Here is an 18,259-nt window from a genome sequence, read left to right on the forward strand (position 1 = left end):
TTTAAGGGAAATATTGAAAGTATTATAAACTTTTTTAACGTTATTACTAAGGAAGATTTCGTTTTTATTAAATACGACGTTTTATATAATAATAATAGAATTAGTATAGGGATTATAAATCTTATAGATATTTGTTAATTAGTATTTAATTAAATAGCCGACCTAACTACGGTCTTTAAACTTTATTAATTTATTCTATTCTTTCATAATTCTTATTATAAAAATAAAGGTTTTATAATTATATATTTTAAAGTATACAATAGTAGGGAAGGGGTTTAATAGAGGAATAATACCGTTTTTGAATTAGTAATACGTTTTAAATCAGTTTTAAGGAGATTTTTAGTAATATTCCACTTTAGGAGTTAGGTTATATAAATATATAATTATTTAATAATTTCTATTAATAGTTTGTAAGGAAGATTTGTATTTAATTATATTATTATACTTTTAATTTTAATAATACCCTTTAAACATTTTGCGCCGCCGTTTTAAATATATATATAAAGTATTAAGGATTCGATATTATTTCCCCTTATAGTAAATTAAGTAGTAATTTTCTTACTATTAATTATTTTATTATTATATTTAATTATCTGAAGTATAATGTAGGATGAAATTTATAATTTTATATAAAGTGATTCTAAATACGTAATAATAAATTCGGCTTTTTTATTACTTAAGTAATATATTTAAACGAATTTAAATTATTATTTTACGATTATTATTACATTTGAATATTTCTAGCCCTTTACTTTTATTTCCTTATAAGAGAAGAAATCGATAATTAATTGTAATTTAGAGCCTTCTAAGTAATTACGAATTTCTTTATATATTTAGCGTTTTAATTTAATTTTAGTATATAATTTGTAATATATTATATCTCATCTTTTAGATTGTACGCTATATTTTTATTCTATTAATTTAATTAAAATTTCGGGTTCTGGGTAGTTAAATCGAAAATATCAGGGAAAGGGCTTAGTTTCTTAGAGCTTTTATATAGTATAATTTATATATTGTATAATAAAAGAAAATTCGTTAATATTATTTTATAAAGGGATATATTTTGAGATAAATTATTTGTATTTGGAAAGGATATAATAAATAAGGCAGTTTATAAGGCGGGAATATAAGTAGTTATTTTTGTAGTTTTAATAAATTTATTCATGTTCGAATTATTTTAAATAAATAAGGTTATAAATTATACCTAGTATTAGAGCGATATTGAAGAATTAGAGCTCTTTATTTCCATTATTATTTTAAATTATAATTATAATAGTATTATACCTTTTTATAGGAATCTGTTTATTTTCCGCTTATATATAATTATTAATATTTAAAGGGGTAAAGTTTTCAAAATAATTAACTTTATTAAAAATATATATTATTATATTTAAATTGAGGATTGTAAAATCTTTTAGTAGGTATATAGCGCTACGTTTTATTATAAATATTAAAAAAATATTTTTATTTACCTAGCGATTATAAAATTAATTATTTTAATTTTCGTTATCTTGCTACGTTTGTAAATAGTTAACGGCCTTTTTAAATATTTTATCTTTCTTTAAATTAGTATACGTATACTTTTTAATACTAGGACTTTCGATTTAACTTTTATAAGCCAATTATAATTTGGTGTAGTAGTATTTATTTAAATTATAGTCTAGTTACTTATAAAGTTTGTATAAGAATTGTTGCGGTTGTTTATTTATTAGTAAAGACGAGGAGAAAGTATATTTATTCTTATTAGTATTTTTCTTAAATTTATTATTCTTGCCTATAATCCTTTTCCATCTCTTTATTTCCGGGTTACAGTTTTATTCGTTATTAGAAGTATTTTTCTTCATAGGTTTATTATTTAATATAATTACGAATATAATATTTTTAAATAGGGGGGTACGACCTTTTCTCTAAGTAGTATTTGCTATTATTATTTTATGAAAATATTTAGTTATAGTATAGAAAGAGATTTTAAAATTAGGGTTTCTTTCAATCTTTTTATTATGCTAGAGTTAGTAATTATTTATTTAAGTAGTATAAAGACTCGATTTTATAATTATATAGAATTTTAGGAATTATAAGTTTAGTTTATTTATTTTAATATTTCTTCTAATAATATAACGGATTAAAGCCGTTTCCTAATAAAAGGTCTCATTATATTAATTATAATTAGTTTTATTAAGGGGTTTAAGAATATTAATGAATTTAATTCGGGCGAGCTTTTTTACTTTCTAATTATTAAAAGCGGTAGATTTATTAAAATTATTATATTATCTATATAGATTAGTACGTTTAGTAAAGTTAGTTTTTCGGTAATTATTTCTAACAGTTTTAAATATTTAGTAATTTAATATAATCTTTTTAATACTTAAGTTAGAAAAGGTTTTAACTTCTATATATTAATCTGATTTCTTAGTTATATAGTTACGATAGTCATGCTTATAATAGAAGCCGTAAAGTTCAGCGGTAGTAGATAGGGTAATTTCCCTATCCTTTTTAGTTTTTTTGGTTTTTTTAGCGGGAATTTCCCTTTAGTAGTTGGCGATATTGGGTTTTGTTGGTTCGGTTAGCTAAGGAACGCGGTTAATTAGGTCGATATATTTTTAGAGACTTAGGTCCTAGGTTATAGAAATAAAGGCATTTTCCTAGGCCGGCTAGTCTTTAGGGCCGTTGAGGGTAACGCTATTAATTTTGGTTATAAATATTATTAGCAGTCATTTAGTCAGTTGTCGTTGCTAGCACTAGTTTTAATGGTCGAATTAATAAGACTTTTAATTGTGATATTATTGGTAATAATTGATATGGTGTTCAACGTAGTTTGATTGTGTGTGTGTGTAAGACTGGCTTTGCAGATTCGAAGCTCTGGCATTTAGATAAATCCCGTATATCCCAGCCCAATTGGGCACGTGCACGCCCAGTGGATCCCCTGGCCTCTGACACATGGTCCCTCTTCCGGTTTACCTAGCGGCGACTTGGCCTTTTTCCCCATGGATTTTCTTAGCAGCGGTCTCGTTCCGTCGACATGACGTCGGGTGTATACGGTCCGGTATCGATTATTAGGGCTATACGAAAGATACGTACCTTCTCTACTTCGCCCTTTTCTAGTGGCCAAGCAGTGTCTCTTGGCGCCAAGTCGCTGGTCCAACCCCAAGTCTCTTCTCTTTAAGACTTTCACTACAACTTTACGAAAAGTCACTGCATCGAAAAACTGATTGCACCAGTAAATTCAGCGCGCCCAAATGGGGGCTTTTTGCTCGGGTTAATTTTATATCGGGTTGTAGTAAGGTTGATACAGCGATTGGAAGAAAATCGCAGGTACTTGGGTTTGGTTTGGCTTGCAAGATGTAGGTGGAAAAGGTACGTATCTTTCATATAGCCCTAATATTTGATTCCTACGGTCCTACACGGTCCTCATCGGTTGTAGAGCACATGGGCGGAATGTTGTCCAGTTCCGCCCATCAAGTCCCACCAAGTGCCAAGACATACATGACTCTTGCAACCACAAGACACAATTGCACAACACCAAAGCAAACGGGTGGTGATGCTTTGTTTGGTGTGATGCAGCAGCTTCATGTCGCAGACAGACAGACAGACAGGTTGTCGAAATAAGCTTTCCCGTCCCGACTATTGATTGCCGCGCCGCGCCGTTATCAAAGCTGTCAAACTCAAAACTCTTTCTTGGCTTCCGCTTTGGGCCGCGCTACGCACTTGCTTCGCCTTATTTCGCAACGTTCGGTGCATGTGATATCGAACATCGATCGCATGCTGCGATGACACTTGACGCAGGCGAGAGCGGGAGCCAAGACCTTGGCATGGCGCCGAGCGAGGTTATACGTAACGACGACAAGACGAACTGTCCTTCCTTTCTCGGATCTGTTTACACCATCAACATCTGGGCTTCGCTTTATATTCCCCAAGCAGGCCCCCCTGTGACAGGGCTTAGGCCCGGGGACTAAGGCAGCTTATTGTACACGCATGTCCATTGGCATCCAACTCCGCTGACAATGTCGCCTTGTCAAAATACATCCAGGCATGTGAGTCACCATCTGGAGTTCCAAGCCCAGATACAAACTCCAGGCACATACATGCAAGACATGCAGGATCATCTCCTCCATTTCCATGTGGCACTCCGTCCTCGGCCACGCGTCAAAATGCAGGAACAGACAAGGCAGAGTACATTCATCCTGGACAGGCACGATGGAGATAGGTTGTTGGATATAGAATAGGTTGAAAGAGGTTCCTACAACTTCCGATCCTCGACCGAGTCATAAACATTACACCCCGACTGCCCGACATCGGAGGACACCAAGCATCTCGGCTAAACTAAACACTACGGAATACTAGAAACATCATGCTAACTTCGTCAAAGCGTTCCCCTCGTCATAACAGACTGAACAGTCAACAGCCAAGACTCCTACAGGTTCTTGGAAGCCCACCCCAGCATCGGCGTCTCGCCCCCATTAAACACCACATACGCCGCCTTGAGCGCCACATCGCCAAAGATATTGATGCCCACCCCGCTGCTACTCTGCAGGCCACCAAAGCAGCTTGAGCTCCCTTCCGTCACCGGGCCGAAGTTGATGAACTTTCCGGGGATCGTGATCCTGGCCGCGGCCACCCCGAAGGTGAAATCCGGGATGGCGGCGGAGCAGGGGAACACATACCCGCCGTACGACCGGCTGTTAGTGGCGCCGGGGATCTGCTTGTAGTACGCCTGCAGGATGGCGTTGGGCAGGTACACGAGCGTGGTGCCCGTGTCGGCGATGCCGGTGATGGACTGCGAGACGAAGGACGAGGAGCCGACTTGGTAGCCACTCGAGGTCCAGGTCCAGTAGCCCGGGTTGGTGTTGACGGGCACGTAGGTGATGTTGCCCGTGTGCTTGGCTGGGTCGATGTAGCCGAAGTCGTAGGTGCCGGCTGTTTGGAACGAAGGGTTGTCAGTAACGGAACAAAACTAAGCTCAGATCTACGACATGGTTGTTCGGTTAGGGTCGCCGAACTCCAGCCAGATGGCATGACTCCGGTGTCGGAACCCCGGAGTGCTGGAGCTCCCTGTACTTCCCATACTTCCCCGAGGGCTGACGACGTCCACCCCAAATCAAATCGAAAAGGGAAATCAACTTACAAGCACCATACTTCAAATCCGCCGCAAACAGCGGCTCATCCAACTGGCTCATCACATTCTCGAACCACGTCTGCTGCTGCGTCGGCTGGACGGTATTCAAGCTCCCGAAAGCCAACCCAACCAGCCCATCGATAGCCGTATCAGCCGTAAAGCTCGAGCTCACCTGCTGCGCCGTCTCCACCGCCTGGTTGCTGACCGTCAGGCCTCCGATCGTCACCTTATCCAGGTAGACCTGGCCTTTAGACGACGACCCGTCGCCATACGAAATACTCCAGGTGGCGCCGGTGAGCTTCTTGGCTGTGGAGGAGCCGCTGGGGTTGTAGACCGTGTGGCCGGCTGACTGGCTTGCGGGGAGGGAGTTGGAGAAGACCCAGAGGTCGGAGGAGCCGGTGTCGAAGTCGAGGTTGAGGGTCTGCGCGGGGGTGCCGATGGAGACGGGGGTGATGTAGGCTGAGTCGTATTGGTCGATGGGGTTGGCGGGTGCTGAGCCTTCTTCTCCTCCCTGGACGTCCTCGGTTGAGAGGCCAAGGTGGTCGGCGACGGCTTGGAGGAGGTCGTCGGGTACGGGGGCGCCGTATTTCAGGTGGGTCTTGTAGACGGAGAGGGCGCCGTTGAACTTCTTGTGGTGGCGGGGGTTACGCTGCTGGGAGAGCGTAATTTTACCGCCGCTGAGTGGCTGCGGCTCCCGAGCCTCGATGACGGTGTTGCCGATGCGCGGGGGCAGGGCAGACCCGAGGCCGGCGGAGGCGAGGACGGTGGTGAGGATGAGGTTGGTGAGGGCTACCATGGTGACTAACGATGCTTGTGATACGGCGCTGAGGGCTGATGTTTTCCTGGACTCTGGAGTGAGGGGCCTCAGGTCTTATATGATGACCACCACGACTCCACGAGGTAAGTGAGTGAAGTATCAACAAGGTAAGAAGACCCGACCAAAAGAGGAAGGAGCAATTTCTGGAAGGTGGATGTGGTGACTGGGGGTCGAAGCTTATCTATGTGACCTCAACCTCACATCCAGTCAAAGAAGCTCCTTCTCACATGCGGATTTATCCCCACGCTTTACGGCCAATTACACCTCGAGAAGGACTTGCAGGCCGGCACTCAAATTTCCGGGACAAAGCCTGGAGAACAAGTAACCGCTTAAACAATCAACCAACCCCTGGAGCACAGCCCTTTACCACCCGTAGTACACGTGTGACTTGCAAAGAACTCTTTCACCACTTTTAGGATGGCTAGGTGCGATGTATGTGGGACACTATTAACTATTAGCACTAGCTCGGTTTGGACCAATAGGACCGCCGTAAATGTCCTCTGCCTTGTCCGAAGACAGGCCTCGCGCTAACTCAAGTTCACACCGCCTCGGGGTGACACAGGAACGAATGGAGCCAAGGCCTTGGTCTTGAAGCTTTGAAACCCCTGCAATACGGGCCGATGAAGAAGGACGTTCCAAGGCGGGATGTAGGAGCCTAGGCACGCCGTGAGAAGGTTTACAGCCGAACGAGCGAGCGGATGTCTCTCGCTTTATGAAAGCCGCCTTGGCGGAATCCCTTTACGTCGCAGCCTCTCCGCAATGTCATATCTTGGCTGTCGTTGTCGTCTCTTGGCTGTCGTTGTCATCTCTTGGCTGTCGTTTAACGGTTGGAAAAAGAAGAGTGAGGTTACACATCGGGTGTCTGGATCGACGGTTGGAGAATAAACTACTTTACCTGAAGATGGTGGCGGCTGCCGTGGTGGTATCGTGGTGCTTGGCTGGACGCCCGCGCCGTTTTCTGTCACGGTCTTTTCTGTCTATCAATCGCCCACAGATACACACCACACCCTCATTTCCCTCTGCCAGCCACTTAACCCGTCCGCCTTCCCGTCTTGGCTTTGGTTCGAGACGAAGTGGCTTGCATGGGTTGTAGGGTGTATCTGGTATGCCGGTAAACAAAATGACAGGCAACCTCCATTGCCTATCGTTGCCGTCACGATTTGGTTGGTTGGCCGGTTTGAGGCGAAAGACGTTACGTGAACGACAGACGGCAACTAGAGACATCAACAACCTGCCAAGGACGGTTAGATGCACAACGACATAAAGTTACATAGAGTAGGCTACACAGCCGGAGAATGTCTCGATGAATACGTGATTTTGCGCGATGCCAGGATGCCAGCCAGGATGCCCGCAGCCAGCACATATTCGCCAGTTAAGCTTGCCGTTCAGCGTCCAGCGGCTGAGCGGGCTGTTGCACGACAGGACAGAAAAAAAAAGTAGGGCAACAGGGCAAGTTCAAGGCAGGGAGGCAGGCCGCAGGCATCAACGTGGTTGACGGGGTGGTTGACGGGGGTTCTTTCTGGTGTTCCTTGCAAGCGTTTCGGAGTTGGGTTTCTAATCGAGACAGGCGAGACAAATTAGAGGAAGTGGAAAGGTAAGGGCAAGTCAAACATTCCAGGTTCGCCGGCGATGCTGAAGTGTTCGACTGCTTGATCCGGACAGGAACTTGTGAACTGTTTCTTTCCAGCTGTGCGGCTGGCGACAGGACTCGGATAGATAGACACGCAGAAGGAAATGGAAAAGGTTCCAGGTCAATTCGATCGGTGTCCTCCGAGGAAAATGATGTTCGGGACGGGAGAGAAGGTTTCGGCAAGCGGCTTGAACGGAACCGGAAGGTGCAATGAACGTGGGCATGACTCGCGCACTGAGCAGTGAGTGGTCTCTCCCCGCTTAAAGCTCTTGTGAGGGAAGGAGCAAGGAGATTGATGCCATCCGGAGTTCGAGCTTCATCAACCCCCGGGCTCCTTCCCAATCTGTCTTGGCGCCAAGTCCTGCGTCCACCCCAAAGTCACTTTTGCTCGATACTACTTTCACTACTAGTCTCAGACCTCAAACCTGCTGGACCTCCGAAACGCGCCCGCCCGCCCCACCCCCTTACACCACCCACCAATCAGCGGACGGGTATACTTTTCTACAATAATAGGTCTAAGCCAACTTTGAATGGTTTAGGTGTTAACTGCTAAAATTAGGGTTAGAATTAGAGCATACTCTAATTAAAGTAAAGTTGTAATATAGTAAAGTTACAACTTTAATTAGAATAAAATTTATTAAATTGTACAATTAAAATTTTATTCTCTCTCTATATAATATATTCTAATTAGAGCGAAGTTTATTAAATTGTAATATTTTATTCGCCTAATTCGATTTACTATTTGTTTTAAGAATCGCTCCTTCCGGCTTTACCTAATAATTATTTAACGTTCGCGCCTAATTCGCCCAACCTTATATCCGAATTTTTTATCCTCTAAATTAACCTAATTATACTAGTATATTTAATACCATATATTATTCTAAACCCTATAGCTTTTAATTCAACCCCTTACCCAATTCTATCTCCTCTATTGAATCTAACCCCTTACCTATCTCTATCTCCTCTATCGAAGCCGACTAGTCCCAAATTTTAAAATAGGTCGAATTCGGGTCCTCTATCGAAGCCGATTAGTCCCGAACTTTAAAATAAATTAAATTCGGGTATTTACAATCCGGATTAATACTTCGCTCGTATTACTTAAAAATATTAGGCCCGCCTTAACTTTAAGAGGAGGATATTAAAGTAATTTATCTATAATTAAATAAAGGTAATTCGAAGCGATAATCGGCTATCTAGATCCTATATTAAGTAATTTATTAAATTATTATAAAAATAAGATATACGTAAAGTTCTTATTCGCTATAGTATTATAATATAGTTTAGTAACGAAGATTACTTTTATAATTTAAAAAATCTCTATTAGGAATTTACTTCTCTTCTAAAATACTTTAAATTATTTTTATCTTTTATAAAGTTTAATACTTCCTCTATTTTAAATAGTAGTAAGCTATACAATATCGCCGATTTATACGATATTAAATAAGTTATATCGGTTATAAAGGGGTACATTACCGATTTACTTAAATATATACTTTAAATATACTTACTCTTCTAAAGCTTAATAGAATATACATACGTATATTAACTATTTCATAAACTACGAACTCGCTATAATAATATTATTTCGCCTATAATATATATAATTTTTACAATTATTAAAAGTATCATTACCCCCGGGAACTCTAACTTCTTCTTATAATTTATAGGTTTATATTTATATATTAATAGCGTAGTAAGGCATATCTAAAATATATTAATTATATTCAATATTTATATTTCGTATATTAAAACTATAATAATAATTAAAACCTTTACGGATACTAGAATAATTAGTACCATTACTTTTTATATTATAACTTCAAATTTACATTTTTAGGCTAACTTTAAATATATTATTTCTAATCCCAATCTTATTATCGTCTATAATAATTATAATTATTTAAATACTATTTAAAACTTTAGTATTAATTGGTAGGATATAATGCGTAGCTTTACTACCTATTTATTAATAAGTAGTCTTAATATATATAGCCTTTTCCGTCCCGACTAATTCCGACCTACTATTCTATTCTAAAAGAAATAAATTGTTCTAGTATTTGCCTAAACACTATAAATATTTCATTCCGCTCTCTATTTATTAGTAACCGATAAATTATAATCCCTCTTTCTAATCCTCGGCCAATAAAATAGTCTACTCTATTATACCTTCTCCAAAATCTAATAATATTGGACGCTAATAAGTTTTATCCTTCAGACCCCCGCTATTAATAAAAACGAAAATAAACTTATAGGTATGAATTACCTATATAATAAACTATTTCTCAACTTTCTAAGTATAGATTAAATATAATTTAGTAATAGATTTTTCCTTATTTATAGTAACTAAAAGACGACGTCCTATATTCGAAAAATTATATTAATATCATTAAATATATAGGACGTATATAATTGTAAGTGATAAATAATTCCCATCCTTATATTTTTTCATATTAAAATAAATTTCATTAATTTAATTTTTCAATACTTTTAGCCTTTTATAAAATAAAATATATATAGCCTTAGGAGAGTAAAAAAGATAAAAGAATATAAAATTAAATTCTATTATAAGTCGTAGCTTTTTTATAATATATTCTATTCTAAAATTCTTATTTTCTTTATACGAAATTTAATCAACGTCTAATTTCTAAATCCTACCCTCCTTAATTAAGAAAATATTAAAAGTATATTTTCAGCCGCTATTCAAACTAACGGACCCTTTTATCTATTTATATAATTTGATTACGTTTATAATAAAATACTTACCTAATAAAAATATACTAGTAAATATATAAGGAGAAATAGAATTAGTATTAATATCCAATTCCGTAGTATATACTAGTACTTTTATATTATCTACGTATTAATTATTCTTACTCGTACTATCCAATTCGACAACTATAATATATTCCAATAAATTATTAATTATTTACCATTTTTCTTCTATAGTAGAAAGGCTATAAATTATAGGCCTAAAATACTATCTTTTTTATAACTCCTCCGATTAGAAATTACTAATAGTAAATTATTTAAAATTATTCTAAAATTTAATTTAATAAAAGCTACTATAATTAGTAGCGTATAGAAAGAGATCAACTTAATAGTAAAATATATTAATCGCTCGTTTACTATTAATATTAAATATAATAAGAACTCTACGTACAATATAAAATCTACCTTTATAAAACTATTAACTATTAAACCCCTTACTACAATTATTCGTAAACTAATAAAATTAGAATTTAAGTAATTTAATAGTAGTAAATATACTAACCGGTTTACTAATTTGAATATTATCAATTATACCTATATAATATATAAGAAAAAGTTTACTACGTAGCACTATAGATAATTAAATCCTAATAATTTTAATATATTTAATTTATAATATAATAGCCTACTTAAACTATTTTTAGGTGTACTCAAGTAATTTAATAATAAGAAAGTACAATTAGAAAAGGAAAAGGATTAAAAATATTTTAATCTCTCCAACTGTTATAAAGACGACCCAATTATGATTTATAATTAAGGTAATAGATTATTTAACGCCCAAAGTTCGGGAGACGAAAGTAATAGTAGATTAATTTAAAAGAATAATTATTTTAAACCTTATCTAAACTAATTTATAAATATAATCTATTATTTAGTAATTTATAATATAAAATTTATATATAATTCTATTACTACTATCTATAAACCTCCTACATATAAGCGGGCTTCGCTCTAATTAAAATCGGTAGATAGAATTAGAATATCGGTTCTCAATATAATATATTCTCTCCGTACCTACTAGCCAATCGACTCCTCTCTATATACTAATTAAACCGTTACCCTATATTAATTATATTCAAATTACTAAATCCTTTAAACTTTATAACCTACTAATTAAATCCGAACTATTAAGTTTTTTAAATCTATAACCTACCTACTACACTTCGTTCTAATCAGAATTATTAAAATATATTACAATTTACTATTCAATTATTTTAATTAAATATCTTTAAACTATTACTAAATTATTCGTTCTTAACCTTCGCTCTAATTAAAATCTATTTTATATAGTAAATAAATATAGCCCTACTCTAATATTCGCTATTAAATACTTCGACGTTTATGTATAATTAATAATAAAGGATCTACTCTAAATTCTATATTAATTACATTATATAATATATTAATTATATTTTAATCTAATTAGCATAAGTCTTATATACAAACCGCCTACTCCTTACCTCCCTTTCTCTTTCTCCTTCTCTCCTTCTCTATTTCCTTAATTAATTATATCTATTATATATAATTCCAATTAAAGTAAAAAATATAAAAATTACTAATTACCTGGAATTTTTTTAATATAAATATACGGGCTATTAAAAGATAAGTACCTTAAACAAATAATAGGCAAATAATAAGCAAGCTTTAAATTTAATATATATACCCTTTTAAATACTAGAGCAATCGATTTAAATTACCCAAATTACCTAAATCACTAATTTGATTTTTAATTTTAAAGGTTGCACTCTAATTTCGAAAGTTATATTTAAAACGACGATTTTGAAGAGGTTGTTGAAATAGGGAAAGCTAAAAGGCTAACTAAACCCTTTGAACCTTCTAAATCGAACTTAAAATATAGGTAAAATAGGGCAAAAAAGGAAACGGCAAGTATTGAACCCACTTAGTGTAGGTACTAGACCCACTAGAATCTACTAGATTTGACCTTTTTAGCGATACTTATAAGGGATTGAGGGTGGGTATAGCTCTGGAGTAGAGTAGAAAAAAGGCCTTTATACGCAAGAGAATCACTGATTCTGCCCTCAGATTACTTTTATTCCACTTTTAGACCCGTTTGGCCAATTAGACCCCCTGTACGCCCCTGGTTTGAAAAAGTGGGGGAAGAACCAAGCTAACAAACTTTCCAGCATTGTATTGTATATGAGTTTTTATCTTCTGTATAATCGTTCCCGTCGGAACGACACCGACTGCTTCCATATTTCCATTATATTTCCATTCCAGATCCAAATCCGCAACTCCCCTACCGTAAATCGCCATAACCAAGCCCTCTTCCCTCATCTTCGCAAATCGGGTAAATAAGGCCTTGCTTATACTACCTCGTACTGTACGTACCACGACAGCGATGCATGGATACAACCTCTATATTACCCTCTCAACACGTGGGGCATTTTGCTCCGGAAGATCTGCACCACGGATGATTACCAGCGCATGAATGATGAGTGCTGTGGTGTGCGAAGCGTGAATCTGGACCGTCGAAGTGAGAGTTGACGGGAAGTGAGATATCATGATGCGCCGCGGCTGAAAAGTTGAAGTTATCTCGGAGTTTGGTCGGCCCTTCCATTAACAGAGTTCCACTTGACGATCACGTCACCTACCTACCTAGGTAAACCGTAAAACTGCCCTTCTACCTACCTATCAACCTCTTGTTATTCCCCGAGTCGTTATTCCCAAGCGCAACCACTGGAACTACCTACCTGATCCAGCAGGTCCCTCTACACAGCTCGTAGAAGACGCCATTCGGAGACATTCAGCTCAGCATTCGGCCTCGCACCTTCTCACACCTTCCCTTCCAAGGGCGTGATCGGCTCGCGTGCGTCGTTAAACAGAGGGGTAACCGCGACATTCAACTCCGAGGAAGATACGCCGATACGGTCGTTAACGAGGCGGGCAAGACGGGGAAAGCGGACTAGCAGCGGACGACCCCAGACTCGGTAGGCCGCCCGATACGCTTATATGAGCCATGCTCTCGTCTCGGTTCGCACCATGGTTCGCCGCATCGCTACCGGTCGGGATGCAGATCAGTTGACTATTGATTTTTTGACTTTGTGAACCTTTGTTTCCGGGCGGATCGGGTGCTTATTCCCTTGGTTCCGGACCGAACGACACGGTGCCGATTGATGATGGATTTCTATGTCGTTACCCCGCTGGTTTTCGGGGGCCGGTTCGGCCGTTTGTGGCAGGTGTGAAGAAATGGTTGAGATAGACGAAGGGAAGCAAATGTGACCGTTCAGATATCATATCGAGTGAACTTGGTGATCTTTCGGAAGTTTGGAGTCGTGAAATGATGTTCCTGTGGTTCCATGTTCATGAAGAAATGTGCATAGCTTGTTTGTGACATGGAAACATTCCGTAATCACCATTACCAACAAAGAAAAATACCCGGTAACCGTACCTGCAATCACGAGACGGAATGCCCACGGAAGCAGAAGAAAACAAAAGAGCCATGCACAAAGTTCAATTACGGTACAATGAAAATGGAGAAAAAAGATGCCAAAAGGATGGAAAAATGACTTGCGCAATTACGAAAAAAGCAAAAAATGATACTTTGGTTCTTGCAACCTCCCTCGGTAAGGATCGAACTTACAGCCTCCAGATTAACAGTCTGACGCGCTAGCCAATTGCGCCACGAGGGATTGGATCGCAACCAATCCTTGTTACTGGTTTGTGCTCAAGATCATGCACTTATGTAACCCAAAATAAGAGCCCAAAGTCCATTGTTCAAGCATCTCGCACACCATTCACAGTCTCCATAGGAATTCTTTTCCCCTTCGACTTCTACCATAAATAGCCATGCTGGTCCTCTGGTCTCTGGCTGGCGCTGCTTGCCGCAGCTGTCTTGGTTACCGGATCGACTATCGACAGTCTGCACCGGTGTGGTGCTAGTGATACCTACTCACCTTCAGCTGATCCTATCGTCAAATACCCGAGGGGCGCGATATCCATGTAAAAACATGATCGCGCCAGGCCTGGCAAGGCTTCTTATTATCATGTTTCGCGGTCAACGGTCAAATTATTGAAATGAGAAGTACCTCTGGATGAGTACTTCTCAGAGGCGACGAACTCGAGGCTTCTTCGGAGGCGGGGGCGGCTTCTTCTGGGCTGCAATCAATATCGCCGCAGACGGGCTTCCAGGCGCCACAGGGATTCATAACAACATACTCACTCTCCAATCGACCAATTGTTTGGCTGAAAACCTGTTGGTAACAATCCGCTTTCTTTCATTCTATCTTGCATCTCATCTCTGACCCCATCTTTTCATCCATCCATCCATCCCATCAAAACCCCAAAAGCAACTGAAACGATATCCGCTTGATGCTCTTCTCCATATTGGTGTGATGTGGTATAGCAATGATGTTGTTGGAAGTAAACGACAAAGGAAACGTCGGCGGCCCCAGAACGCAATGAGCGTGTGTGATACTAACAAAGCAAGAGGAAGAGAAAAAAAAAATGATAAAAGCGAACAGCTAATACACAACCCCCCTACTCCCATCCATCCCCAGATTTCCCCCAAAAAATTCATTATACACAATGTGCCAAAAAGGAGGCTCAAGTCATACATCCCTTCGAACGTGACACAGACGACTACCTCGCATACACCTTGACCATGCCGTCTCCACCACTGCTAACCACCCATTTTCCGTCCTGGCTCCATACCACGGCGCAGACACCCTCGCCGCGCATGCTCCTATGGCAAGTCATCTCTTGAGTGCATGACCTTGTCTCGAGGGACCAGAACCGAAGCGACATGTCGTGACCCGCGCTGACGAGCTCGCGGCCGTCGGGGCTGAGGGAAAGGCTGGAGACGGACCCTGGATGGGCTAGCATGTTGTATGTGCATTGACCTGACAAAAAAGTTAGTCTCGGACACGCATTCTCCCAGAAGACAACAAACTTACCGCTATTGGCATCGAAGAACCTGATGTAACGATCTTCGTGGCCAGATATGATGGTACCCTCAACGCCAGATCCCGCCGACCGACCACCTCCCGTAGGCCCGCCACCAGTTTCATCTTCACCACCGGGGCCTTGTGATTGATCCAATCCAACTGTTGTCGCTACAAGAGCGTTAACGACTGTGTTGATGGTACCGTCATACGTGTCCAAGCTCGCCATCGTTCCAATCTCCTCTCCGCTACGGGTATCGTAGACAATAATGGCGGCATCCGCATAGCTGACGGCGAATGTCTCACCATTGGGACTGAGGGCAGTAATGCAGGTCGGGCTAGCCTCCGAGTTGGCCCGCTTAATGGTGTGCACAAGCGTGTGATGGAAGGGGGAGTTGGAGGCCGTGGTCGGCTGTGGCGAGCTGGGGAAGGCGGAGCCAGAGCTCATAGAGTTGCCCCTTACACGTCCGCCCGGCCCACGACGAGCCGGTCCCGGTTGGGGTGATGTGAGTTGAGGAGGTGCGCTGACAGCCCACACCTTGACAGTGCCATCCGCCGCTCCGGACACCAACAGGATCCTATCAGGTGGACCATGGTTGTTGGCTTGACCGAAAATGGCACCCAGGTTCGTGGGCAAGACGCAAAGCGCCCAGACAGCGTCAGTATGGCCATCTAGGGTGGCCTTGGGATCAACCCTTCCTCTTTCCCATACGCGAATCGTAGCATCTTGACCACCAGAGAAAATCCAACCGTCACCCTGGGCACGACCGCCGGTAGAGAAGTTGGGAGATGGCGACCAAGACGTAAGAGACAACACGGCACCACTATGACCGCGATGTGTAAAGTCCGCCGCAACATCGAGATCTCCATCAGCATTTCGTTGACCAATGTGCCTGTCAGGAATGTGGAACCTCTTGACCAGGCCGTCGTCTCCCGCTGTGCAGATCTCAGGCTCGCCAGGGCTGCCGCCGCCAGAAAAGATGACAGTCCGTACCACATCCAGATGGCCGCGCAAGCCAAAGCGGAATTTGAACATTGTACCCTCTGCCTTCTGGTTGAGAGACCCAAGCGAAAGCTCGTGCTCGGCGCTCCTCCTACGCGCCATACCACTCGAGCTCTTTCTTCGGTGGGAGAGCGCTCCACGGTTAGGAGACTTGGTTAGGTTCTCGGCGCTGGGGAAGGCATCCGTGTCAGGCCTGCTAGAAAAGGACTGTTGCGGCGTCGGCTGTGTCATCGTGGTAGGATCCTGGAAGTTCGACTCGTTAAAGTCCCATGCATCCGTCGTCGAGGCGGACTTTGGCGCAGCCGGCTCACGTCCATCTCCCCTAACCATTGGAGGCGCCTTGCTGAGTGCGGAAGTTGGCTCTTCGGCTGGCTGAGATTGCATCGAAGCTGACCAGTCGGGGGTTTCACCACTCTTCAGAATATCGTGTAGCTGCTGTCCTCTAGATGAACGCTCCATAGGCGCTCCTTGCAGCTCGCCATATCCCTTCGGTGGCTGGTTAGTCTGCGGCCGCGGCCCAGCTACATGCTGTTGCTGTTGCGGTTGCTGCTGCTGACTCTGCACAGCGGCAGCATTAGTAGCATTAGCAGCAGCTGCCTGCTGGGCAAGCAGGTCCCGAATTTGGCTTTGTTGAGAACGCTGGTAGGACTGCTCAAGCTGTTGGTTCAAGGCTTCACCTTCGCGGAAATCGTCTAGGATAGGCAGGGGCGGGGATTCTCGTGGTGGTTGCGGGTTTGCTGGTGTAACCATCAGATAAGTAAACTCGGCCTGACACTGATCGAGAAAAGTCTTGAGTTCGTTGCGCGCAGATTCGTCGTCTGGAGGACCGATCTCGACGTTCTCGGCCTCGTTAGGGGCTCCAGAGAGCTTTGTGTTTGCTGTGAGGATATGTCAGAACCTGCTAGCAGACATGATAAAGTAGTTGTGCTTACGGCGCAGCTTTTCCTGTATGATGGTAGACCGGTTAAGTTTGGTCTTGTTATCCTCCGCCTCGGCCTCGGCCTCACCCTCCACTCCCTTCTCTTTACCAGTAGACTTTAGAGCAGCACTCTGCTCCTTGACCTTCTTTTCGAGTATTGCGACGTATCTCTTGAGTGCCTTTTGTGTCGCGTCTGCCCTCCTGGCCTGACCCTCGAGGTTCGCTATCCTCGCCCGCATCTCCTGCTTTTCGATCTCCCAGGCATTGCGGTCGCGCTCATGACGGTGCCACTCTGTCTGGAGGAAGCGCATAACACCTGTATGACGAGCGTTAGCTCTGACGACCGAGTACTTTGGTTTGCTTCCTGCACCGACTAACCTTGGAGTGTATACTCGGTCGCGGGCGGCTGACCAGAGCCATTGCCCATTACCCCGCCCATCTCATGACCCGCGCCAAACGAGACATGAACGCCGTTAGTGCCCATAGTTGTGCGGTTATCGGTGGTCGAAGCGACAGCTTAACCTGCGAAGCTTTTCGCGACGATAAGAAGCGAGGCTGACGTTGGCCGGTCGGCGGCTAAGCAATTGACGTGGGAGATTCCAGCCGGACGATCGTCAGAGCGCACAGCGTCGACAAGTGCTGAGCTGGTGAGGGACCGCGTGGACCCTCGTCTCCCCTTTGGTGTTTGCGGTGTGGTGGTAGGTAGTCGGGTGCGTAGTTCGAGGCTAGAAAAGCAAAGCAACAATCGAAGGTCGTTAGTCGCGGTAGTGTATCGAATGCGATCCGTCGTTCGTCTAGCTACGTATCTTGCCCTGGTGCCCTGGTATTAGAAGAAGTGAAAGCCACAAGGGGGGGTCGGCCGTCGATTGATCCGCGGCGGCTTGAAAAAGCGGGAGTGGTGACCCTGATCTGCAAAAAGGCCCTGGTTGCGTTTGGGTATGCTAAGACATCGGATAAAAAGCGAAGACGTGAAAAGAAAAAAAGAGATGATGGCAAGTCCCTGGATTCGCGGTGGTGGTTCAACCAAGGTTATGATGCGCGTAAGAAGCACACTCCAACGAGCAAAGTGGGCTGCCAGCCAAAAAGACTTGACGGGAGATAAACGCA

General features: G+C 41.8%; 3 protein-coding genes and 1 non-coding gene across 4 annotated transcripts; 1 reads left to right on the forward strand and 3 right to left on the reverse strand.

Annotated features, from left to right (window-relative positions):
- Positions 1-4,317: 4,317 nt before the first annotated feature.
- B0H65DRAFT_208945 (putative endothiapepsin precursor) lies at positions 4,318-6,084 on the reverse strand. Its single transcript, XM_062821905.1, has 2 exons — positions 5,123-6,084; positions 4,318-4,914 (listed from the first exon to the last, which is right to left on the reverse strand). Exons 1-2 carry the CDS (start codon positions 5,907-5,909, stop codon positions 4,412-4,414), a joined length of 1,290 nt encoding a protein of 429 aa, XP_062682164.1. The 5' UTR covers positions 5,910-6,084; the 3' UTR covers positions 4,318-4,411.
- A 410-nt stretch (positions 6,085-6,494) lies between these two features.
- On the forward strand, positions 6,495-7,139 carry B0H65DRAFT_208924 (uncharacterized protein). Its single transcript, XM_062821904.1, has one exon. It carries the CDS (start codon positions 6,643-6,645, stop codon positions 7,021-7,023), a length of 381 nt encoding a protein of 126 aa, XP_062682165.1. The 5' UTR covers positions 6,495-6,642; the 3' UTR covers positions 7,024-7,139.
- A 6,766-nt stretch (positions 7,140-13,905) lies between these two features.
- On the reverse strand, positions 13,906-13,979 carry B0H65DRAFT_t262. Its single transcript has one exon. It is a non-coding gene; the product is annotated as a tRNA-Asn (tRNA).
- A 562-nt stretch (positions 13,980-14,541) lies between these two features.
- Positions 14,542-17,551, reverse strand: B0H65DRAFT_466990 (Striatin Pro11). Its single transcript, XM_062826889.1, has 3 exons — positions 17,166-17,551; positions 15,243-17,111; positions 14,542-15,188 (listed from the first exon to the last, which is right to left on the reverse strand). The coding sequence occupies exons 1-3, from the start codon at positions 17,461-17,463 to the stop codon at positions 14,929-14,931; spliced, it is 2,427 nt and encodes an 808-aa protein (XP_062682166.1). The 5' UTR covers positions 17,464-17,551; the 3' UTR covers positions 14,542-14,928.
- Between the last annotated feature and the right edge of the window lie 708 nt (positions 17,552-18,259).

This window comes from Neurospora tetraspora, assembly GCF_033439725.1.
Source record: "Neurospora tetraspora strain CBS 560.94 chromosome Unknown B0H65scaffold_4, whole genome shotgun sequence".
In the NCBI taxonomy this organism is placed as follows: domain Eukaryota; kingdom Fungi; phylum Ascomycota; class Sordariomycetes; order Sordariales; family Sordariaceae; genus Neurospora; species Neurospora tetraspora.

Coding starts and splice junctions, on each gene's coding strand:
- B0H65DRAFT_208924 (XM_062821904.1), top strand. CDS start 6,643: ATGAAAGCCGCCTTGGCGGAATCCCTTTACGTCGCAGCCTCTCCGCAA.
- B0H65DRAFT_208945 (XM_062821905.1), bottom strand. CDS start 5,909: ATGGTAGCCCTCACCAACCTCATCCTCACCACCGTCCTCGCCTCCGCC. Junction 4,915..5,122: donor GGATTTGAAGTATGGTGCTT/GTAAGTTGATTT, acceptor CGTTCCAAACAG/CCGGCACCTACGACTTCGGC.
- B0H65DRAFT_466990 (XM_062826889.1), bottom strand. CDS start 17,463: ATGCGCTTCCTCCAGACAGAGTGGCACCGTCATGAGCGCGACCGCAAT. Junction 17,112..17,165: donor CATACAGGAAAAGCTGCGCC/GTAAGCACAACT, acceptor ATATCCTCACAG/CAAACACAAAGCTCTCTGGA. Junction 15,189..15,242: donor GTTCTTCGATGCCAATAGCG/GTAAGTTTGTTG, acceptor CTTTTTTGTCAG/GTCAATGCACATACAACATG.